General features: G+C 43.9%; 1 protein-coding gene across 1 annotated transcript in view; it reads right to left on the bottom strand.

Annotated features, from left to right (window-relative positions):
• T265_01820 (hypothetical protein) overlaps positions 1–26,298 on the bottom strand; it is a gene marked incomplete at both ends in the record, with an annotated part of 79,476 nt that overhangs the window by 19,527 nt on the left and 33,651 nt on the right. The window contains 6 exons of the mRNA XM_009165930.1: positions 2,504–2,533; positions 4,071–4,183; positions 9,282–9,386; positions 12,849–12,951; positions 18,971–19,067; positions 24,364–24,491. Of these exons, the coding sequence (XP_009164194.1) occupies positions 2,504–2,533; positions 4,071–4,183; positions 9,282–9,386; positions 12,849–12,951; positions 18,971–19,067; positions 24,364–24,491 (576 nt within the window). The remainder of the gene's footprint in view (positions 1–2,503; positions 2,534–4,070; positions 4,184–9,281; positions 9,387–12,848; positions 12,952–18,970; positions 19,068–24,363; positions 24,492–26,298) is intronic.

Genomic DNA, 26,298 nt, shown 5'->3' with positions numbered 1-26,298 from the left:
AAACCGCCGATATATATATATATATATATATGTGTGTGGCAACAAGATAATCATCGAGAGTAGTATATCCCGATGTTGCGGAATATAGATAGCTCGGGCTCATTTCTTGGTTGTTCCGTTCAGCGAGCTTGGTAGCCGGATCGCCAACAAAGCTGACATTTTTGAAGACACCGTGACGTTTATACAAAATGTGAAGGTCCATAGGCGTGTTTCCATCAAGATTCAGGCAGACGCCTTTTTACAACACTTTTAAACATTCGGTGGCAATTCCTTCTCTTGCAGGTAGGATATCGGACTATTCCAGAACAATGCTATGAAGGCTCTGACTGTCAAATTTCAGAAGGGCAACCACAGATCAATGAAGCTTATCGTTCATAGTATAAACCTAACGTTTTGGATCCATTTTGTCTGCATTTTCAAATGTGTAGTCATCTTACGACGTCTTAAGGCCTCATCGTGTCAGAAATATGATGAATTCCAGTCGCTTAGAATGTGCTTCATTCCGGACGTGGAAGGCAGTCCCAAAGCCAGAAATCACCTGCCGAAGGAAGATACTCTTGACTCGCAATCTCGCTCGTCAAACAGAGGTATTCTGTCCTAGGGAGCCATCGAATAAACACTGGATCACATATGGCCTTGCGAGACCTCAAACAAGGTAACAGGGTAATCAGGCGAATATGCGATTCCAAAAAAATTTATCCAAAGATTCATTGTACTTCTCCAATTATTATAAAAATCACTTCTGTTAGTGAAGTGAAATCGATCGTCTATGGTTGTTGATTTGTTCATTAAGATTGGCAAATCAGATGCCCGCGTTTCACCATCATTCGAGGCGTCAAAAAGACCGCACTGATTGTGTCTTCTCAACGGGTAAGAAAAGCTTTGCCATTGAATTGCCAAGCTCGATGAACAGACCAACAAAGAAACGGCGCAGCTGAGTTGCCCAGAATTCGATCTGCCAGGAAGCCTATAGGCACTATACAAGTGTCTCATCCCTGTCGGGAACCATCAGAGGTGCGCACCTCGTGAAGCCCTGGGACCATTCATTAGTTGTTTAAAAACTGCCAAAGAGCCACCAGTGGTCAATCAGCTGTGAGTAACTTGCATTGGTCAACATATCGAAATATAGGTCGCTCGGGTGTTTACCGGGCGTTGATCAGAGGGTAGTTGATCTGTTCGCCGAGCTTGGCAAGCACACCATTGCGTGTTCGATCAGGGAGTTCCATTGATTGGTCTGCCATAGGGGAGAAGGTTTGTAGCTCAGGTAGCATAGATGGTTGTTGGTTTGTTCACTGAGCTGGGCAATTCGATTGCAAACGTTTCAACACCAATCGAGGTGACATCATCAGTGCGCTGTGGAGAGTAACGATGGGTCGGTGGCTGTGCCATTGGTTGGTCTGTAACCTGTCCTAATTGACCGATCACCACGTGATCTTTGAGCTTGGCCTCCCGCGCTATCGCATCCTGGTAGGTGATGGAGTGATCCTTGTCCTTGAAATTGTGTGATTTCTGTTGATCTGACTTCAATGAGTTTCTTGTTTTTTAGTTTGTTAATCCGATTTTCGATAGCACTATAAATATGTAACGTAGTCCAGGTAATTTAACTTTCACTGGTTCATCGAGGAACGACCTCTTCCAGAAAGGCCCGGATGAGAGGAGAAATGCTTTTTCCTTTTCAAGCAAGCTGCTTACGTATCGTAGAAAATCAAGGCGATGGATTCTGATACCAAACATAGAAACTCCTTAACGTCTGTGACATTCTGGAGGTTATTTTTAGTTTGCTTCAAATGATTTCATCCCACCTAAAACCCCTACAAGTAGACTACGCCCGACATGAAGCAAATCCACTGGGAAACCAGAGGTTGATTGCGGAGCTCCTGGTCTAAAAGAAATAATCACACAAGTAGGACGGAAAATAGGCCAGTCGGTTATACATTGTACAGCATGAAATAAGACACATCTAAACAAGAAACGAAAGACAAAACCAATACGCTTGTTTCCTCAGTACACTTAGACCGGGTTGATGGCAATTGAAGTAGTCTCTGAAATCGGAAAAGGCATGTCAGAACATGTTCGTAAGTTCAATTTTCCATATGACTGTGGAAAGGGCATCAGGCAATGGACGAAGGTAATCAAGATGAACCCAACTCGACATCGTTGTGGGGATGTTGGAAAGAAAAACAGTGCTTCAGTGAACTCTGCCTATGAATGTTGCATGCATCTCGAAGTTCCTTCTTTGTTTATCGACTTGCAGCAGACTGTCGACAGTTAGGCTAACAGCGGTTCAAAAATGTAAAAGGAGCTATGACAGCATATCTGTATTGTGAAATTCCAGACTGAGGTGGCGAGAACAAAACAAAACATCATCTCCGAAAATATCTCGAGGGTCTGTTGCGGATAACAATTCGATATCAGAAGTGATGAGGTACTGACATTGACGGTGAATGATTACAACAGGATAGATCACTTAAGTGCAATTTACGGACTCTCGCAGTTAACTTACTTTGAAAGGCATGATGGAATGACGCTTGCCCTGTAAACCAATGAACAAGAGAAAGATCGGAATGAATCAGATAACATTTGAACCAATAAGTAGATATGTTATGCACTGATGATGGGCGTTCAGTGACCTGAGCTCGAGATGGCTCTGGTAAGTAAGCTGTGTTTGTGGTTCAAACCCTATCTTGGGTTTTCTGTCGCTCTTGCTTGAACCTGGGCGGCCATATAGTATCTTAATCATCTTGTTTATTCCGAGCGTCAGGACAACCAATCACCAGAAGGGCAGGACAGATGGACAACTTGATATTCTTTTTTATTCGACAATCGAACGAGTGATTGGATCTAATTATACGAAAAAAAATAATCACCCAACAAAAAATCTGTTTTTTTCTTCCTTTGTTTGTATTGGACACTGCGAAGTATGGAATATTCGACAGCTTCGCCTGGTGATTTGTGCCTTTCTTTAGAGGTTCCACCGCTCTCAGAATCTAATTGCATACCCTTAGGCCACTGCCCTAACTCCTCCCATCTTGTTCGAAAACTTGCCTGCGAACCAATCACACAGTGGCCAGTCACTACCACGCTCACGATCAGAATGGTAATTAAAAAACTCACAGTTAGGAAGCTAATACTGTCAAAAAATGTTCATTCTTTGGGGCTCGAATCGGTAAGGACCGCTTTCCTGACAAGTATAGTCTAGATGCCTTTTGAATTTTTCGAACAGAGGTGAGCATTGTTTCAGGACTGGGACTGAACAGACAGCTGGATTGAAGGGTGCAACATCAAAAACTCTTTTCACATACAGTGCGTACAAATCAAAATCCCTAATGGAGAAAGGCATACAGCGCCTTGTTGGGGTGCCTTGGAGCTCGCTAGATGCAACATGGCGCTCAAATATGCTTAGTAGTAGACTTCATTTCAAAAGCGGATTATGCTAAGCCTTTGTGAGAGATCACTCAAACTTAGTTTCATGCACCATGATGACCCCTCTTTCGATTTCACCATGGATCTCGGGGTCTATTCACTGAATTGTGTTCGAACGAGAATTCTCATTTTATGCCAGGAACGTCCTTGGTTTTGATTTGGAGTATATGCTTTGATTGTAGCTCGTGCAGTGGTTGAATGGAGTTGGAAGAGAGGTATCATCAAACAAAGCCTTCTCTACGGCATCCAACCACCGTTCACGTCAACTAAGCAAGGATGAGATTAGAAGAGAAAATGGATTTCCGGATTCATCACATGGGAAACTAGATAAACATACCAAGGGTGCCAACATCTTGTTCGCAAGAAACACATTTAAACGATAATTTTTTTGTTTTTTCCTTTTTTTCTGCAAAAATTTTCGGCCACGTCCACTGTGCATGGTTCTGAATAACCAGGCTAAACGGCTGACTTTTTCCAAAAAAATCAGTGGCCCTTAAAACATATATTGGAGTGGATTTGGCAACGGCTATTGATCAGTACAGTTATGAGCAAAGGAATTGTGGAAAGATGACCACAGTTATCTAACAGATGACTACAGGTGCCTTAGGAGACAGACCGGACGACACAATATTAAAAAACGGCCTCACCTGCCCGTGAAGCAGTGCCTTTTGTTCCTCAGCCTTCTTTTGCTTCCAACGACGAAACCATTCTTGAATGAGAAATGTTGCGTAGAACTTCCCCACAGTCACATCATCGTTTCCTACGACCAGCAGGAACAGAGTGCAGACATCAGTGTGCAGACAACTGATTGGAAATTGCACATTTTTAACTACTAATGGTCTCGCTCCAAGACAGTACAAAGTTTGGACAATACATGCAGTACTAGTGAAAATTATTCACTACTGGCCAGTCACCTGTGTCCCGGAAGAAGTGGGATGAAAAAAGGGAAATACTAGACGAAAAGTTGGGTTGAAGGCTGCTACCGTAGAGCCATGCAATCGGTTAGTTCGGTGACTAGATCACCAAAACACATGCGTGGTTCTGCCGCATGCTCCGCTCGTAATAGGAGGAAGAGAATGAGGAAAGAGGCAGAATATACGCAACCCAAAACTTCTGTCGTGCAGTTCTGGGTTGCGGTTATTTGGTTTATAATCAGTACATAAGGTTGGAAGCCGTATTGAGTAGACACCTAATTATCGGTTTCTGAACGTTTTTGGTACTTGTCTGCCCTACCGAAAAATTCCGAAGCTGTAGAATATTGCCTGTGAAATACGGTACTTTAGTTTATTATCGTTGTATAAAAGGACGGGTAAACAAAATTTCACTCTTGGAAAAGCACAAGATTATAGAAGAAATCTCCGATGAGTATTTCGCAGACACGAAACAGGTAAAAAAGGCTTTGCAGCATTGTTCGTCAAGCTGGGTCACTGGATTTCAAAAGGAAGTCCGCTGGAGTGCGGTACTCGAGGAAGAAATCAACCGATGAGCCTGTCAACGTAGATTCAGTCAACCTGGCCCTGAAGAATTAATAAACGGCGGATATACGAACCCTGTGGGAAACCGAACAGGATATAACAACAGTCGAAAAAAAGAACCGAATACGACTTCGGATGGATTACCACCACTCAGATCGAATATCTGGGACAAACGGTGCAAGCAAGTGGTATGGTGCTTCAAGGAGAAATTCTCGAACAGATGCATTGAAATCCACCCAACCGCGCAGTCTCTTAAAATTCGGAGCAATCACGCTCATGGTTTTCCGAGAAATCAAATAAGAAATCAGCAGAATTGACTAAGAATATTCAGTGGATAAGCCAATTCGATGGGAATTCACAACCAAACAGAACAAGGGTGAGTAAATCTGAAGACCGAACAGAGCAACTGCGTGAGTCAAGGACAAAAAAATCAGATCCCGACTAATCAACCTAGAGAGGAAAACTGCAAAGAATGGATGTTCAGTTGACCAGTGGGATACAGACAAGAACGAGAGCAAATGGACCAAACAGCATAGAGGAGACTCGCTGAAACAAAGCCATACCAATCAGGTGCAGAGAATAGGACATGGTGCAACAAACGATCCAGTAAAGTTACGTGAAATCCCATTCTCGACAAACCAACCACTCATTAGATATACTTCAAAGGTAAGCAGAAGACGAGGAAGTGCCCATCCGACAGAGTACTGGAGACGTCTACTCAAGTAATGACGACATCTTTGTAGTTCAATTCCCATGCTCAGTGAATAAAGCAAAACCGGTTGGACTTTGAGCTGCGCTTGTTGCCAACCGATGGGGTGGTAGTGAGAGAAGTATTCATCCACAATGGTATACCCATACAGCACATGAACCAGTAGTGGATGATGACATTTAAGAAGGGCAATGAAATTCTGTGGGACATTTTTTCTGCACAGCATATTACTCATAAATCAAGCTGTGAGTAGTCGTAAAAAATTAATGGCCTGTTGTATGAAGCGGGCCAATATGAAGAAAAACAAAAAACCCAAGGGATAAACTTGGTACTGGTCATTGTAACAGACTTGGTAGCAATCTCATAGTCATTAGTGATCAGAGTACATTTACGGATTCCAGTTAGACATTCAAAGTGAAAACGCTCCACTACGCTGAGGATAAAAAACGTGCGTGAACTGAGGAAGGCTGGAGGAACATACTACACTCCTATCGTGTTAGTTTCGTAGGCCCTACGGTGAGAGTTTAACATATTGGTCAAGAGTGGAAGTGAGAATGAACCGGACCGTTAAGCCCGTTGGAAGACAACGTTTTTATATTGAGCTGTCCTACAGCCCTCGCTGGACAAAGACAGGACCCCGTCCACTGAATACCAGTAAACTCTAAACATATGAACTCTAGACGAGTAATACATTCAACTAATTGTATCCCATCAGGAAAACCAAAACCAGCTGACGTCGAAACTTGAAAATGGGTACTACTCGCAACCTTCGTCGGTCTGGGATGGGGTTTTGGCGCCAAGCTGTTGCATTTCAGGCCGTGCGTAGAAGTGATGTAATCAAATTGGGGGCGATATGCTTACCTAAAGATGTTTCTAATCCGAGTGACTAAAGCCACTCTTCGATAGCACAAACTCACTGTCTGAACGCATGACGTATCCTTATCAAACGGGACGACCTGGTGAGCGAGTCTAAATAAACTCCAAACAAGCTAGTTCCGTTTCAACTCCTTGATCGTATGCAGATTTGTCTTCCTAGATCAACAAACGACGTACTATTCTGAGTACCATCCTAATTTTCTGGGCACGTAGTCTTCTTTTATGAGTGCACTTATCCCTAGTGGAAGGGCGACTTAAAGGGATGGATGAAACGTTCTCTGGCCTTGGAGACACCCTCCTTAGCCAACCAAGAAACTCGCTTCAAGTAGGACTGACGGTCTCCATTGGCTGTCCATCGCTCTTCTATTTAGCCAATTAAAGTGAACCCCTGTAGTCCGTGCCTTATGGTCTATTTATAAATGTAATTGTCTAATAAGACAATCAATGGCTGTCCCTGAGTGCAAAAAAACTTTGTAGAGCTATGACGTGGAAGGCTATCCAAAGGGAAAAACACTGGAGAATGTGAAAATTCCACAAGAAGCGAGGATTGTAGGCCATGGTTATGCAACGGAGTTCCATGGGATTTTATTGCAAAATTTCCCATCTTCTGATCAAACTCGAGGCGAGCCAGTCAATCCTGGCATTCAATGCAACAGCCACCAGATGAGAAGACCGACCATTTATGCGAATAACTATCTTATCACGATTCAGATAGGTCAAAATTGAGTTAAGCATTTCACCACATTCAATGAAATTCGATCAATGACCCACTCGTACCGTTTGCCTCGGTCAAGCGGGTTCGAACGGAAATCAAAACAAATCACCCACACAACGACAGTTTGTCGGTCAGTTGTTATCTAAGCGACGGTTAGAAAGGAACAGACTACCCAGAGCACCGTAGCTACGACACTTAGGCGTTTTAGCTACACAACGAAACTAGGAAAAGAAATTTAATCTTTTGCAGAGGGAGAAGACGACCTCGATTGCTACCATGCGGTTCAAAAACCAACACAACAGTGTTCAAAAGTGTTTGGGAAGAGAAAGAGAGCGGGTCCAAACGTGCGGAGAAAAGGACGCCAGTTGAGAGCGTAAGACTCGTGGTACACTGGAACGTGAATTGAACGGAACGGTGGATGAACAATGGCGAAAAAATTAGGGAATTCGATAAAAAATACGAACACTGGCTGATAATTTAATTGCTGAAACGGCCAGCAAAGGCGGAGCTGCGTGGGAAGTTTACAATGAGATCAACTTGGGTGAAAACTATGATAGAAAGGTATGACGTGAGTGAGAACCTTTGTATACATTGTGGCATTCTTGGCTTTGGTTGGTAACACTCCATTAGCCTCGTTCCGTTGCAAGCATTATTGAAGACAGCCGTCTTCGCTTTGGACTTGTCAAAAGGAAAAAGTCCTTACAAGGGAATACATTGTATATATCTTCCTAAAGCGTCTTCTTTCTTCTTCAAAGCCACTTCGGAGCTTCTTCAAGGTGTGCATCAATATAATCTTCCTGGAATATGCATGTGATTGAAGGCAACTCTGAGCTTTCGAACTTCATATTTACCCAAATTCCTCCACTGTCACGTGATCCATTCTCATCGACCAGCGCGAACGACTAAACTGGGAGGAATATCCGAAACATCCTACCAAAAATTTCACTCGAAACCCAAGAGACCGATGTTGCTCACCAGAGCACTGGGTCGGATATAGCAGCAGAATATGCCAGATGCTGATTCGTAGACGAGTGTTTAACGCGGGAGCCAGTCAGGAAACGCCTCGCACAGCTTGAAAAACTATCGGTGCAACCGACAACTTGATAGTTGAAACTCGCTTGATCCAAATGATCATTCGGTGACTGAACTTTGATCGTCTGACCGTCAGTTCGTAAGTGCTGACCAGATGCTTCATTGATGACAATTCTAGGTAAATACCACTCAGAAGACGCGTTGAACCTGACATCCAGCTGAGTCAGAGACAACAAGTTGCACGTATCCGTCATCTGAATGGATTCTGCCGAGAGGTCATTAGTTCGAGATCAATGAGTCTTTTGAATACATATTCATTGAATTTGGTGTGTTAAAGGTGCAGTCACGACTAACCACATGTGGCCAGTTAAGTTAAACAAGGAACTTTAGTGGTTAAGTGGCACATGCAAGAATACGTTCTGACAATGGTGAGTAGCTGCATCGTTTAAGTTTTCATGCACGGCAGCTTATGATAGCTATATACACATCTGGCGCTCTTCGCCTTTTGGAACGGGGTTTGCACGAACAGCCCTGTCCTCGGAGGCATATGCTACAATATATGGCATTCTACCTATGTCGACGGCATTCATGCTGTCCACTTCTAACCCGACTGTCTGGGTGAACGTTTGAAAACCTAAACAGTTCGGGTGTCTGTCGTAGGGCAGCATTGGACACCTTCACTTTTCCGTTATGCCTGATTCACTACATCACATGGCCGCAATGCAATTGGGCGTCAATGTTCTCATAGGGGTATTGCTCACAAAGATGATGACGGTATGCGAGCAGGCAACTAGGAGAAGAACAGGTTGCCCCGAGTTTCAAAGCCTAAGGCCCTTGTTCGGTGGTTTTATCCTATGAGGATAGGCCTCAAGAGCACTGTCACCCACAGGTTATAAGTAAGTACAGAATGCTTACCCGTTATACGCAAATGATGCAATTTCTAGGCGCATCGAAAATCCACACGAGTCTGATTAGCGCAGCTCAGTAACGAATGCTGAACAAATGTGTGTTGCAAATGGTAACTAAATTCTTTCGTCTGCGCACAACTTACCACCTGCAGGAGGAACAACCTGATCCAAAAGTTTGGGACTTGTACGTTTCCAAATCTTCTTGATCACAGTACGCAGTTCTTCATTCAACTGGTCAATCGGTGCACCTAAAATGAGCAGTAACATACAGTTGGAGAAAGGTGGGTATTGAAGGCCGAGTTCGTGAGTTCTATCGCTTATTTGGTTTTTGGCCAATGCAGCAATCCCCTATGAAAGGAAAATTCTTAAGGGGAGCGCATTCACGGTCGTGGGTCCAAAAACAGAACATGCAGAAAGAAAATGGATTATTTGGGTTACCCCAAGCAAAATCCACTTCATTGAGAAAATTCAGGCACGATTAGCAACTTTTCTCACCCTAGTGAATTAGTGTGCTAGTTAATCGAACAAAATTACACAGTTTTGAGCCTGCACCTTCCGACCCGCTGAAAGAGATCAACATAGATGACAACCCAGTGGGAATCTGCCTCTTACCAGCGTTGTGGGATTACTTGAGCCTTTTCAGGGATGGCGTAAATGATCCTATGGTCCTTGTTGGTACGTACAGTGTTTGTAGACACGCAAAAGCAGTTATCTGTGAGTAGCTACAATCACTCAGCGCGTTAAAGCACCATAATAGTGTGGCATATCCATATATAGATATCCGTTTTGTACATCACATCACAAAGGATACGGCAAAGGATGTAACCACGTAAACCGTCCCATGATACTGAGAAGAGTATAAACTAAACCGCCCCAAACTAGCATCTCTGGAGAGCGAAAATCTCTCAGAGAAGAATGTAACGTTTCAGCCTTAATTTTCTTGCCCAAAGAGAGAAAAAACACAAGGCAGCACACTGTCCACTCAGGAAAGTCTAAAGCACAAATAGGCATTCAAAACTTTTCACAGACAAACAGCGAATTTGAGATTACTGAGTGACCGCGCAGTAAACTCTTGTCACAGCGACAGCAGACCTAACCTAGATTGTAATCTCCTCTTAAGACAATTCCTATTTGACACTAGTTACGTCGACAAAAATGGCGTGTCATTTCTACCGAATAAGTAGCGTCTGCAGAGCGAGAAGGTGAAGAAGGCACTAAAAACGAATAGCCCACAGAACATACCGAACCAGCGTTTTGGCTTGTCTACCTTCCAGTGAGCGACAAACTGTTTGGACAAACGTCTTTCAAGTGAACTTTCCCAAAGGAAACTACCCATAAGGTTGGTAAACACTCTTCGGAAGCCCATGACCAGTTCCGCCCTTCTTGAGGAGGTCATCAGGTAGGCGAAGTTTAACCTTAAGTTCTAACTGAGATATGAGGTGGCGAGGTGCAGTACATTCAGCTGGAGAAGAACATCATGAAGGAGAGACTAAGCTGGATTCTTAGTGAATTTTCCGAGTAAGTCGAACCCGATTCGGTAGGTAGATGAGTGTATCCGTCGAATTTTGTGCAACTGGGGTTCAAGTAGAACGCAAGGTTGACGGGAACTCGGGAAGTGCGCCTAAGATAGGCCAAAACGGTCGTGGGCTGTCGAAGTTTTCAGCAACCGTATTAGTAGGGCACTCTGTCTATACAGCGTATTGCGATATCTCGAGTATCATACCATATGAAATATGAGGCGGCCCTCGTGCAGTGTATTTAGTTGAAGAACAGCATAAACAAGAGATTCCGCTAGAGTTCAGTTTAGTCCTGGCTGCGACCGAATTGGTGTGCAAATAGGTGTATTTCGCCTTCTCAGTGGCTTTTAAGTGAGGGGCTGCAACCGCTTGCATCAAAGTCGGCACACCAGACAACGGTGAGAGGAATGCTGGTTCGGTGTGGGTTGCGGTCGTCGCCCCTGCGACCAGTTTGGTGATTCTGATTGGCGGTGGGATCACATGGGATCACACTACAACTCCCAGCGTGCCTAACCGGTAAGGTGTGAACATGTGTGGGTGAGAAGGTCAACGACACACATGCACGTCAGTATGCCAATGTCGAACGGGTTGACTTTTGCGGCAAGGTGAATGGTGGGTGCGGAGGCGTGAAACCGGTGGACATCAATAAATATACGGGCGGAATAACGAAGTGGGTGGGGACGGGGGAGAGGGTAACCAATAGACAGCCGCCTGAAGCGGCTAATCGACTATTCAATGGAACGCAGCACCTGATTGATGATTGCCGAATCATATTAGACACGAAGACCGGAGGATTCGGACGAGAACAATGACGGTAGAGCACCGAGTAATCAGATGAAGGACAAAACAAAGGGTAAAATAATGGGTCGCAAAGGTCAGTGCACGTATGGTACCGCGGGAGTCGTCAACGTTACAGTGGGGAACTCCACACGAATGTCAAATAGTGGATATTCACGCTAGTTTTGTGCACCAACCAGACGTCGCGTTTGGTTGCCTGACACTGACCATGCACTTTTAACGAGAAGCTGTCGACACTTCGTGGCTAAAATCGTTGCTCATCGAAAAGCTCAACCATCCAATAAGAACACATTCCTGTCCAGTTCTGACAAGAAGGTCCCCCTAAAGTTGGGTGAAGTTAGCTATCTGTCAAGTGAGGACGCAGTAGAAAGGTCCACGTTTCCTTGTTTTCAGGCAGCCCGACGGGAATCTCGCATATTAGTTTGTGTCGCCAACATGATATAGTCTTTGCAAAAGACACTGTGGCAACCAACGAACTACATGCGTAAGATATTGTGTAAGCAATCCTAGCGAAGCCGGTGGCTTCGGAGTGGATCAGTGAGAATAAAACAGTAAGGAGCTGGAGCAAAGATTGAAATGATGACCCTTGCGTACATAAAGGGTACCGGACCAACAGCGGTAGTAATAGGTAATCATTAAACTGATGATATTAAAAAAGCATCGTTCGTCTTGCGTTAATAACCCTCACGCGCCAAACAGTCGAACGTATGGTTTCTGCGGTTGAGTCTTCAGCAGAGCAATGTAGTCTTCGCTATGTTTTTTCACACTTCACCATACTATTTAAGAGGACGATTCCAGCAACGTATATCGGGTTTCGAGCATCAAAACAGGTGGGCATCAAACAAGAAATATAAAGGTTTGCAAACGAAAGCTCCGAACCAAACTTCATGTGATATTGTACGAATGGTTAAGGTGCATTGAGGATTGGAAACTATTGAAATATATTTGGTGTCGGCGGTCAAAAGGATGTGAGTAGGTAATCTGATACCCGCACCCTTGATATGTCAGCTCGAGGTAGTTCAGTGGCTAAGGCCGTGGTTCGAACTCAGCCTCTGCATCCCGACCACTCCTGTTTGGGCCTGGGCAACCTGGCAGTACCTCGGCTCTTGTGCTCTCTTCGGGTGGCATGGTAGCTAGAAATTGAAATGGTATTAAAGCTGAATGAGTATTTTTATCATTATCACATTCTGATGTGTATGGGTCTGGGCGTCGAGTGTACTGAAGACGATCTAACAGCCAAACACATTTTGGAGGTCATCAGACTTTGGAAGTAGGCTACGCTCACGTAAAAGTGAGTCACACTAACCCAATATAGAAATGTGATTGCGTTTTCTCCTTGTCGACAATAAACACTTCACACTTCAGGCGGTTCTACAAAAGGGAAGGAGATATTACCTTCAGTTTTAATTTTCAGATTTGTACGAACCAGGGCGAACAGAGTGGCGTTGAACATAACGGTACCATCGCTGTTTAGTGGCATATTCATGCGCACTAGAGTCTGTAAAGAATAAAATAAGTAATTTCACGAAATATTCGTAGACAGCTGCAAAAAACCCAATTAGAGATAGATTTTTTATTGGATTCCAAACGTATAACTCCTATGTTATCACCGGTAGTGTAAAATAAGACAGGCAGAGAACCACACATCACAAGAAAGTATTACATTCGGCATGACAACTACCTAGCACCTCTATCAATCATCTGTTCTGGGTTCGTTAGTTGGAGTTGCTCACTATGGCAAGACCGATTGCAGTGGAGGCCGACTCTTAGAAGGGATCGACGTCGATCCGTCTCTTTTGTTGAGTCATCCAGTAGATCAATCTAGTCAATTCGTTTTCACGTTCACATAACTCTTGTTTGAACGGTCACCACCCGCCCTTGTGCAATTTTCCTGGTGAGTCTAGTGAGAAGCACTAGACCCAAGTTTCACTCTCATTAGAGCTCATCAGCAGTGCGTATCTTTGGACGTGCCGGGGTTTGAACTCCGGATACCTGACATGTGAGGCGAGCAGTTTACCACTACTATGACAGCGCACACGGTGGGCCTCTGAATTGTCAGGTCTCAATAGGTTGTGTCGGTCGGCTGAACCATCCGTCTAAAAATCACGCCAACATCTATGGCTAAGTAAAAAAATTTCCCACAGCTTTCAAGCGACCGAGGCACTACCTGACTCAAGCCCGGCTTACCAACTGACACAACCAGAACAGTCGCTGGGTCATCTCTTGAGTCGTTGAACAAACTGATCATAGTCCATTTGTGAAAACGATCACCTGTTCAGACGCAATAATTCAGCCGCGTCCGGTGTGCCTGTCGGAGGTACGGTATCACCAAGATTAGGCATTGCAGATGAGCTCTAATCAGAGCAATTCGAGTTCAGTGCTTTCTCAATTTAATGTGGACTCAGTGGAATAACTGTGCCAGGACAGGAAAAAGAATTCAAACGCGAGTGTTGTGGATGTGATTTCTACAAGTCTCGCAATCATCTATGACTAATTGAACATCGTTCTTACCTTGCTGACAGTTAAATATGCCTGTATTTGAACTTGCGCTTAACATAACTTAAGGAAGTTAATCAATAATATTAATGGGTGTACATCGGATGAAATTGAACTGTCGGGTTCTCCATAGAAGGCCCGGACTACACACACTCACACTGAGAAGCCTAATCTGAACAATCTGGATGGCATGCTCTTATGTGCCATTCAAGACGCGCATCTTAGCATAAAGGCACGAGACCGTTGGGCGGAGTCAAATAGGAATGTGACACAGGGTCGTGTCAGGTGCTTATGCTAATAGTATCTCTGTTACCCAGACATTCCCAGCGCTGTTGATATCGATTGGTGTTGTGTATCGTCAATTATGGTCAGCTAAATTTTTCTCACAGGCAAACCCAGTCAAGCTGTTCGCCACAAAGGATGGTGTGCTCAGATCATGCGACAAAGAGTTTAGGGCGCAGCAGCTTTGCCGACTAACCTTTGTTAAGGGCACAACTCACATGGCTGAATAGAGATTCCATCCTGCCAGTGAAGCCAATCTATGCAGAGAATTACTGTTCATGGTAAATATCCTCACATCACAATGAATCAATAAGCAGCTCAGCGGGCGAATAATCTCACAAGGTGAGTGGGACTTCCGTCTGAGAAGTCGTCACTCGAAGGACCAGTCAATACGCGGCCACATGAGGTGATTTCTACGACTGAAGGATGAGCGGTGATATGTCCTGAGTGCTAATCACACTGTTGATCATCCACTCATGGCCAAACAGTTAACTGTTCAACTATTGGTCGGAAAATCGCGCGGTTGACATTTTGATTTCCGTGAGGTGTGCCCTGTTGATGATCTCCAAACAACGGTTAAACGGCTCTGGGGCTTCCTGCCTTTTCAACGTACATTGGTTTCATTGACGGGGCGAAATCTTCAACGAATATTAACAAATCTCACATCACCATAAAACATAAGATTCGAATCGTCATAGATGGACATTTCCGATAAAAAAGAATAGTGAAAAATTCTCGTCGTATAGGACTTCCTCGCTTTCACGAAATTTTGTGTGGTCGACTAGGTAGTTTCAAGGTACATATGGTGTGAGAACAATAATAGGATGAATAACTGGTGATTTCTGTGTAAACATCCGGTATATCTCGTGTTTGCTCTCCCTAACCAATCAATAACGTTTCTTAGTCCAGCTTACTGCGGCAGAAAACAGTTAAACGCGGAAGGAAATCTCAGCCAACCAACTAGGCACACGGAACGATTAGCTGGGAAGGCACGACTTTCCAAAGTCACTAATCAAGAGGAAACTGCATACACACATTCGCTAGTTGACCAGGTGGTTGTTGATCTGTTCTATGAGCTTGCAATTGACTTGCAACATATTGAGGAGACTGGTCCCGATCACCGATCAATGAGCGCACGGCAGCCACCAATATTTCAATATAGACATGCACAAGCTTCACGGTACAGGGAAACCATTTGAGAAAATTGCATGGTTCAACAATTTTGAGCAGAACTCGCATACAAAGTGTAAAGGAATGGTCTGCGCAGGCGGTTGTGTGGGAGCGTTATGAGGATAGCGGTTATCGGCAAATCCGATTATACGATGAAAAAAGATCGAACACGTAAATCAGAAAACGTATTCCGTCGATGCTGTGCTAACCAAATCTGACCAATTGCGTGACTCGCTCTTCTTTGGTGCTCGAGTGATCAATAGAGCACTGCATTTTGGCTTATATAGTGATAGAAAAATCTGCCGACAATTGAAGCAGAGAACACTGAAAATTGAAGTCTGCGTTTAATACTTCAGTGGTTCATTGGTACGACTCACTGTGACTACAAGTACCGTTAAGGAGGAGTTGCTGGACGTTCATAATGCTGCATGTACAAAACCGTGTCACTTATTGAAGCCAAATTCAATGAATACTGATCAAATTTGAGGAATTAACAGCCAACATGACACTTAGATAAAACTAGAACGAATTTGTTGCAAAAAATGACAAAGGATCACCTGGTCATCTCGGCTTTAGGTAAACTGAACCTCTTTCAATGGGCAACAAATGTATAGATTGGTCCAGTTAGGGTACAGAATTAAGATGGGACAGGTCCCGTAGCAGCTACTCAGCCTCATGTGCACATAGGGGGAAAAGGCTTGTTGAATGATTTGAAAAAACCGTTTTCGACAAGTTGGTTGATGTTACATGTTGTTTGTCTGACGGCAAAAAGCCGTTCGTTGCACAAACTAGCTTGTGACACTCGGGAAAGCCGTTTTCAGATAACCAAGGGTAACAGTCTTGTGAAAGACTAGAGGTTTGGTAGAATTTAAGAGGTGAAGTCCAATAGACGTGGCATGAAAGGAAAGACAAATCTTGGGTTCGAATGGAACAGTACACCCCTAGCTTTGCGCAGACGTACTTTGCTGATTGAGCTACCACAGGTGCCCACTCTCCATCGCACGCAAACTCTACAGCTGATTAGCCACATCACTGCCTAGTGGATTATCACTTGATACCAGTCAGTGTCCGTAGCGATCTCCACGTGAGTCCACCAATAGGTCGGACGCTGAGATCGTTCACCGAGGGGTTTGGGTGTATATTTTCCGAAATTATTAGGAGTGAGCGACAGGTTGGTGGTTCTCCAGGGATGTATTTTTGTTCACTCTACGTGTACTTGGACTTTACCATTCAATATCTACAAAGCCGCCTTTACCTACAAATAAGGCGTCTTAAAGCAGTTCACATCAAAAAAGGGCTTTCATGAATGAAAGAAGCATCATAACGGGATAGATTGAATTAAGACATTTAGTGTGTCTGGTCAGCTATTTACGTAAACCCAGAATCAAAGTTAGGGTGGGATAACGAATGGATAGTTTGACAGACAAACACAGTGAAATCATCACAGTGAGCAAATAATAGATCTGGTTAGTTAGTAATACTAAAAGTATAGACACGTTTGAATGCAGGTCTTACCAAGGCAAGGCTAACGATAAATTCTAGCTGTTTGCACAAGTTAGATTTGTAGCGTCAGGTCACTGCCAGCTGACTGAAGCGTGATGAGTATCTGTCGTTCTGGCGGTTTACGATTTTAAACCCCTCTCTTGATTCTGTGCATGTATCACAATCCGTAAAGTGGTGAGCGATTGCGTTGGACGAAACTTTCAAGCTATTAAATGCTAACTTCCTTGAGAAACGTCAGGAATTCCCTGCCTCTCGATTCTTCTCACTTGCGTGTTACTATAAGTGCACTGAAAAAGTATACAAGGTAACCAAACAGTCTGGTTTGTTGATAATTGATCAGGTGGCTGTTGATCTGTTCGCCGAGCGTGGCAATTGATTTGCAAACACTTCGTCACCATTCGAAGAGATATTTTCAGTGCGCTGTCGGGTGGGTTTGTCTAGATTGGTTTCCGTTACCATGCACCGTATTTTGGTTGATTCCCTTGTGAGAGTTTGACTGAATCGCCTCCGCACTCCTGCATCATTCTGCTAACTATTAAACGGTAATGTGAAGAAAACTTTTTACGGCCATCATGTTTTTCCTCAGGTCCCCTAGTTTTTTTCCGTATTTTCTGGCGGATCTTCTGAGATACCTGTTATTCTACAATACATCTGATACGTTTTCAAGGTCTCTCATTATCAGAGAAGTTTCTCTGGTAGAAATAGCTTGTACCAAGGTTTGCGCATACTTTATTCGACAAAAGGTTCTAGAGTTAAGACATGTTCCTGTCAAGAAGGCCTGGTGGAATGCCGGTTTGATGGGTTACTCAACTTTGTTTCTTAACATCTGAACCTGTAAGAAGTGGAAACACCCTGTTTCTTCATTTGCAACCGTGCTCCTGTGTTTGTGTGCGGATGATTCAAACATTCCATCATTTTTTCTGCGTGCGAATTGTCGTCCAATACAGCGATCGTACCATCAGCACAGCAAGCATAGAATCACGTGATTCTCTATTCTTCAAACGGTCCATAAAGATATCAGCTACACATGGTACGAGAGGGCTTCCCACCCCCACGTCATCCAACTGTCAGTAGAGATTTTTGTTAACTCAGAACTGCACATCTTTATCGCGTAATAGAGATAAGAATAGGAGATGAGTGGGGATATTGAATTAAGTGGCGCGTGTGCGGACTATATCCATCGTCTTCAAAAGAGGAACTTTTGTAAAAAAGGAGCACGAATCATCAGAGACATTAAGACTTCGATTTCGATTTTGACTCAAAAGAATCCCTCAGTCCCTGTGAACAGTGTTCTTCTGATTGGCTCATTGAGTTTGGAAAGCCACTGAGCTAGGTGTTGAGGTGGCGCTCTAATCCTAGAAAGTAGAATACCGTGTTTGTGAAATTTGGGGAGCCCGTGACGTATACAAAGCCACATTTCATGGAGTGTGGATTGAACGAGTGTAATTTTACCCACCAAATCACACAAAACCACACCACAAAAGTTCCTGTCTACCTCAGCGTAAAGCGAACGGTGCAGGCCTCTGTGGGCTTAGTAGCAGTCCGGTTAGACTCATCTGAAGAGAACACTTATCAAAAGAGGAAACTTTAGGTTGAATCTTCGAAGAGTCTTTTGCATGGTGCAGGGCACTTTTAGTGGAATATACAGCCTCTAAGTGATACATGCAGTGATCTCCCATCTTGTATCATAGGAACATCTGAAGAATAAGGCTGAATCGGTGGCGTCTTTCAGGAAAAGGGTAGGTAATTTTCTGCTGCGTGTCAAGACATCATCCACATCCTGCCACCAGGTTGTCAGTTCCAACGCACTACCATTCATTGACTCAACTAGCTTTTTGAAAGACATCAAAACACTGGTTTCACGTGCAAATACGCAAGCCATGCCAATTCACAGCGATATTGCAGCGGAACTTTTCGGCATAACGTTGATCTCCATTCCGAGTCTTCTTATGCAAATATGGATAACGGTTTGGTCCGATTTTTTCAAGGATTCCATGCACTCAAAAAATGGACCACAGAGTAAATAGGAAGCTTTATGAAGCGGGAAAAGCTACGTAGAAACTTACCACGCAGGCAGTGCGGTGTGGACAGAGTTTACCAAACCCAAGAGGCGGGTTTATCTTACGCAACAGAGTAACGACATCCAGATGTTTGATGCGTCCTCTGAGAGTGGAAAAGAAAACAAGTTGGATGATAAGTAGTTTTGTAAGCGATATCATGTTACGCAAAATTGAGAATAATACCAAACAATGATGAATTAGAAATTTCCACAATCTGTCGGCAGAATGACATCACACTTTTATAAGAAATGACAGCGTTCCACTATCTTGGTGCAAAACTGAACTTAGATACCTGGATTAGATACTATCTTGTCGCTACTTAGCCTAGTAGGCTCACAATACGATTCATCGATTAGGCCAACCTGCGTTCACGAAGCACTATTTATCTAGGCTGTCTCTTCCAACAGTCGCTGACGTAACTTCCAAGTGCGAAATTGTTTGCACTTTCAAACTGGATGATTTAGGTGCATCCGCTTCTGTAGTAGTAGTCAACCACAGTTAGGATCCAAAATCCTAAAGTGGTCCTGACCACATGTCTTAACGTGTTCCTATAACAGAAAAAGTGAAAGTGGCACTTTTTCCAAGGTAAAATATCCCAGTTCCGTTTAGAGCGTGTCTCGGTGGGAGAACAAAGAAGGCTCCTAGGAGAAGAAAGATCACCCGAGAAATACCCCACCGATTTATCTTCTTGGCAGGACACCTTGAAGTTGCAGCGGTCACTCCCTTGTTCTTTTAACCAGTTTCGATTAACTTATTTTGTACAACCACACTCGCTATATCACACGTCACAAACGCCCAAATCATGTGACAAAATCCTGTCCCACTTGCAATTTCCCATCCATTTTGTTTACGTGGTTACCATCTGCATCACGCGGCAGGCTTACGACCTTCAATCACATCAGGTCAAGTTGTACTCAAGTGTGTGTAACTGTCAAAAAAGAATGGACACCCCTCTCTTCACGCTGCACACAACAAACAGGCATGCAACTCGACCAAGGGCGCGGGCGCGCGCACAGGGGAAGAAGTCGACCAAACTCCACAGGTCCATTACAACCACGGAACAACTGTACTGCACCGCGTCCAGACTTTCACTCAGGAGCCCTCACCAGTCGTCCTCAGATGATAAGTCACTGTTTGACTTATTCCATATGTTCCATTACATTTGTCGAAATATGGGTAGCTCGGGTGTGTGTACTGGTGGTTGATCAGGTGGCAGTTGATCTGTTAGCCGAGCATGGCAATTGGCTTGCAAACGTTTCGTCCCCAGTCGGGGGGACATCGTCAGTGCGCAGTTGAATAATGCAACAGAATGTATATACCAACTAGCCAACCACGTGACAGGATATTAGATACTCTTCAAAAACTACATAAACGTAGCTAGGCACGGAGGAAGCATTCATTCAACTGCGCACTGACGACGTCTCCTAGACTAAGGACGAAACGTTTGCAAGCCAATTGCCAAGCTCGGTGAACAGATCAACTGCCATCTGATCAACCACCAGTTGCATTGCATTCATTTTTATCAAGGTGTAATCATAATCAATCTTGTAAACATATTTTGCTAGTGCTTTGATTGATTTCAGTACAAGCATACCACTGACGAAGTACACATCAGCACAGCTTACGAAGTTAGAGACTTTAGAACAAAGTAGAGCATGTTCATAAAACGCTTTGATCTATATCTCCAAAACAGATTACTGTTCGATTTCGTATCATGCTGCCTAGCTGTCGTTATATACGGGAGGATGTATCGTGGCATGACACCAAACAGATATGAGGTAAATTTTTTAAAAAAATGTAAGCCTGCGCTGCTGACCAAGGGGAACACATTCATTTGTCTCCAAAGCAACGGGAAGAGCTGAGTTCGGATATCTTGATATATCGTCTAGCTCCACCGGCAACTGAACCGATTGAGCTAAGCTTCATTGAATAAAAATCTACACAGAGTAAAAGGGCAATTATGCCTGACGATGCGTTATACTCACAAGGTTGGGCTTAATCAAGTGAGCACAGTGTTCGGAGTCTCCGTCAAGGTCATGTTCTACTTGAACAACAAATTGGATGCAGTCGGTGGAATACATTCACTTGCACACTAAGTTGGGTTAGACGGGAGACTCAACTGAATCCCAGCTGAATCTGTTGTGCATGCTGCTCTTCAACTCGATGTGCTAAGCAAAGGTTAAGTCGTGCTTCATTGTGTACGATATTAGCGATATTGCAGTGAACTTGAACGACGGAATTCGCCTACCCGATGAGCTCTAAGCGCGGCGAACCCGGTTACGGACTGTCGGGGAGTTTTAAGCAACCATACGAGTGAGTTGTTGAGCCAGGAAAATCTTAAGCTGTTGTGTTGGTATTCTATTGGTCTTTTCGCCATTTATTAGGACGACATTCCTAGTGCAGTAGAAATAACTCGGCCTTTTTGAAATCACACCTGGATCGGTCCGTTCATTTCAGAAAGAAGACTGAGGGTAAAGTTTACATCTACACTCGAGACGAAATTATTGTCCTGATAACAAAACTAAACAAACAATTCACGTTTAGCCTACCCATATTGTACTTTGCGAAAAAAAAACATTTGTTTTGAGCGTTCGATCGGTGTGAATGAGGAACAAAGTCCAAAGCTTCGTTTGTCTTAATAGTAGTGCAATTGTCTACACTTCACGATCAGAAACGGCGAAATAAGCAACCATCACAACTGACTGATCAGGTGATTCTGCATTGTGACCTCCACCCTAAGTACGTGATTTTGACAACTCAGCAGCAACAATGATGACGGATGAACAGCTGAACTGTCATAACCTCTGCACGCAGCATAAAGCTTGAAATAAAGAGTATAAACGGCTGGGTGCTGTTACCTATGGACCACCGTCTGCATCGACAGCGTGGTGATGGGAATGACAGTCACGCAGACGATTGCGTCACCAATTTATAAATTTAGAACCTATGAGGCTATATGACTCATTTAGCAGAACAGTAGAGCAGAATGAGTGGGATAGTCTTGGTTGGATTAACTTGTTCGACACCACGAACACCCAGCGAATTTACACTCGATGGTAGTCATTTGCCCTCTTTCAAATCAGTGTTTAAGACCGCTGTTCGTTTCAACCTTGCCGCATTGGGGTGGAAAATCTTCGAAATCAAACGCCAGCGACCATATCTACAGATCCAAAAAACATCAGTTAGAGTAATTGATCTATTCCAGATTGGATGATCATTGTCATGTGCGTCGTTCCACCACAGTGATTGAATGAGCTCACTGTTATCTCCCTTGTGACTCGCGTAGCTCCACGCGGCTGAGAAGCATTTAAGCAATGTGTACGTCGGAACGGGAATTCATTCGCTTTGTTCCGACAGTCTTTACGGTGTTCCAAATCGAACACGAACAATTGCTAACGATCTAGAAATCTGTTGCCTCCTTGCACGAAGTACCATTGTCCTCAGAATAGCCCCTAATTGCACAACCAAGCTTAACCACCTGTATAAATGCCCCTATGGACCACTCTTGTTAGGACGCCTTCCACAACAAGATAATAAAGATTTTCACATCATTCGCGGTAAGGTTTTCCTATATGCCCATTGTGAATTCCCGGTAGACAAAAAGAGTGGACATTGGAGAGAAATCAAAGGAGTATTGTAGAGTCTTCATGCTTGTGGACCGGAACTGCTCCCAACAAGAGTTGCTGGGACGGGTTTCGAAGGCGAGGCTACCGGTTGTGACTAACTTGCACATGAAGATGATACAACGGGTAGTAACTGGGCTGATATCATGTGACCTCATATCCGCTGGCGCTCCAAGCAACGACGTCTGGGATGAACATCTGAACACTTCGTATGTAGCAAGTCGTTCGTAGAGGGGGTAGGAATTTTAGGCTTATGCCCAAATATACAAATCAACCTATGGATCAACGTATGACGTAGCTCCACGATCTGTTGAACACCATCCGGATTTAGATAAGACAGCATGTAAACCCGTGTCCGGAAGATTAATTGTTCGAATCCGTCGTTTCCGAACTGTTTGCAAGATAGGCGGTTGGTCCGAGAAACCTCCGTTAACATTCCGTCACCAATCCAGTGCTTATCGGTGTTTACCCCTCTTGCGTTTGCATTGTACAGGTGGGTAAGGATGGTTCTGGTTTTAAAGCTGCTGTTTTTTTCAAAGGTTACTGTTACTTTGTGCGCTGATTTAATTGTTGTTGATCGGTTAGTTAGGCACCGTCGTCTTCGGCAGTTTGCGAGCTTTTTTGTTTGGTTCTTTTACCATCTCTGATGGCCTGCTTTAGATGCAGAGTAGTGTTTGGAAGAACGTAATTACATGCGATACCGAAATTCAAGGCTTAAATGGAACCACTGACCTTCTGTTTATCGAAGTGTTTGAATGATGTCAACATCTGTATACTTTGCAAATCATCACTAGTCCTCAGCTGAAGTAAAAGGACAAAGATGTGACACAAGGCCGCGTCCTAGATAACTTGACTGGTACGGTACTCGTTTGGAGAGCGGGAGACTTGTGATTCCAGCCACCTCGAGGACTCCTCATTCCAAACTTACATTATATTCTGTTGTGAAAAAAATTGGAGCTCTGCGTCCGCCCAGATACTCGCCCCATATGATTAACTGACGTGAAGACTCCACACAGGTACGAAGCATACTGAAGGGTAGATTCCTATCTTCTTCCTTGAAGCAGTAAATGTCCACGTGTTCGAACAGTGAGTCGTGAAATATTTCAAAATCTGTTGATTTCGGTCTCCTTTGGAGAAGGTTCGTCTTAGAGTTACTTACGGTAGATATACAGATAGTTATCTGACCTCCTCGGTGCTACCAACTGACACAATCAAAACAAACGCTAGGATGGTATTCACGGCAGTGTGAAAACCAACCGCACTGCTCTCCTTCGCTTGGACACACGTGATCATCTTAGTTCCTCCAGCATACGTTGCTTGCACGAAAGCATCGCATTTCAAATATACAGTATACGCATGGCCGGCATGATCGAGCAAATGTATTGCTAATGAGAAACGATGGGAGCAGAACTAGGGTACAGTGCTTTCGTGTGAATTAAATGTTATCATCTCGTCAGGACAGAAGCAGAAAAATAAATTCAACGCACCTCACAATTGTTTTTCATTGCTCTGAATCGATGTCATCCTTAAAAAATGGGCTTTGGTAATTGGAGAACAGCATAGCTTGGCTGCTAGATGTCTTCAGGCTCAGAAGGCCATATTCCTTGTAAATAGGGCCACAGTCAAAGAGAGCGAATCCAGTTATGCCAGTTATTCACCCGTGCATATTTTTTACGTACGTTTGACAGTTCTGAGTACAGTTTGTGTTGACACAGACACTGCTATGTCACGTGACAAAATGCGTTCGAGTAGACAGTTCATGCACAGAAAACTCACTTCGCTTCGGGATCGTATTCCGACCAGAGACGAACAAACTCATCCAGGTGGTGAGGGCCCAGTATTGACCAGTCCCTTGTGAGGTAGTCAAAATTATCCATGATGACAGCAACGAACAAGTTGATAATCTGATATGAGGTGTGGAAGAGAGATGAAAAAGGGATAACCAAAGTGAAAACTTCTCAAGGTCAATGCTTTCCGGGTACGGAAAACAAGTGTTGCAATTTGTGCGTAGAATTTGATTATCGCCAATACGGGTGGACAGTTTATTCCATCTTGCGTATGAGAATCACCTGGGGGTGAATTGTCAAGATGTCAACATTCTAAAGAGGGACTTTAGACTTTACCTCAGGAAACCGGCATCTTGATATACGCTGATGCGTGCCAGGGGCTGAGAAGAATAGCAACTCACGCTTGTAGAATTTGTCAACGAGCATCGTAACGGTATGCGTTTGGGATTCTAGCGGCTAGAAAGCCTCCCTTCGGCTCTTCAGCGAACGGCTAAAACATGATTGATTAGCGAGGGCTAACAGACTTTGATAAGAGTAAACTGTGATTCTCCATCAGGGAACAGCCAAAATCACTCTTTCGTCTGAATGATTCTTCTTATGAGAATGTATTAATTTTCTTACACATGGACACTCATATAAAACTGAAAGTTGTTTTTTTCATTATTGCACACAGCATTGCCCCTTCTGAATTTTAAATCTTGTCTCGAAAGAAATACACTGTGAGCATTCAAGCCAACTAAATGTTATTTATCATTACACAATGGCGCAATTCGCAATCGGCCGGTTCACACGTGCTCGATAGCATTTTTAAGCTGCTCCAGGCCTCACCCGGCTTCACAGCTGTCTTCTTAAACAACACAGAATGATATGTAGTAATATGGTAAATTAATGACAGCTCACATGAAAGTGGAAACTCGCCCAAGGATTTTTGGCCACCATAGCCACATTGCCTACTGTTAGTTAGAAAATGCACGGATACGTAGTGCGAAAGTAGCTCATCTCTAATCATTTGAATGGGGCCTGGTAACAGTTGCCAGTGCACGTGTGGGCAAACAGAGTTCACCGAATCGGGAAGACTGTTCGAGACGGGGAGTATTTCGTTTCCGTAAGATGTCTCTAAGCCAGCCCAGGCGGTACAGGTGATGGCAACAATAGAGTACATCAACTGTGAATTTCTACATTGTTTGTTGACCAATAAAACTAGAGATGGATGTCCCCTATACGTTGCAGTTACGTAATTGTGAAGGAAAACAAACGCCTTAGTTTGTCAGCCACTTGGTGTACAGAGATTCAATTGATCAAGCACTATACCGCGCAGGGTCTCTCCCTTTTTTCATCGAGTCCAGCTGCTAGGATGGGTTCCACAGGGTCAGCGATTCTGTGCTTCAGGCTATGTAACCAATAGTTGTGCGATCATAATGAAAACCGGAGAATAATGGCGAATATGGCTAGTGAACATTCGTATGAGCCTACCCTCGAAGAACTTGCAAGAAGGGTTAGCAATGTGCTGTTCTTCAAAGAGTTTTCTGCTGTTCTCAAATAGCCACAGTAAAGTGTAAGTTCATTTGATGAAATAACTTTGGTGCGATGAGCACACATTTACACATGTGATTGACACCCACTGCTTGCAGGGGTGAGAAACACCGTGGAATTAGCTTCTCACATAAAACCACCCGTTGCGTTATCCTAAGACCATCGATCGCCACACATACCCACACAGGTATTCAACTTGGTTTAACCTTGACTGGTCCCTGTACTTTTTCATACTGCTAGATGAGCTATGTTTTGTTCATTCTTGTGACGGCACACAGAAAGAGGTCAGAGTGTGAGATTCCAGACATAAGGCTATTTTTACCGGCTTCTTACTTCTCAGTCCGAGTTATTCTATGAGACGCGATATAACTCCTTTGAGTGGTGATGGAAA

This window comes from Opisthorchis viverrini (assembly GCF_000715545.1).
Source record: "Opisthorchis viverrini unplaced genomic scaffold opera_v5_20, whole genome shotgun sequence".
In the NCBI taxonomy this organism is placed as follows: domain Eukaryota; kingdom Metazoa; phylum Platyhelminthes; class Trematoda; order Opisthorchiida; family Opisthorchiidae; genus Opisthorchis; species Opisthorchis viverrini.
The sequence above is the reverse complement of the archived record's forward strand: the minus strand, read 5'-3'. Positions and strand labels throughout refer to the sequence as shown.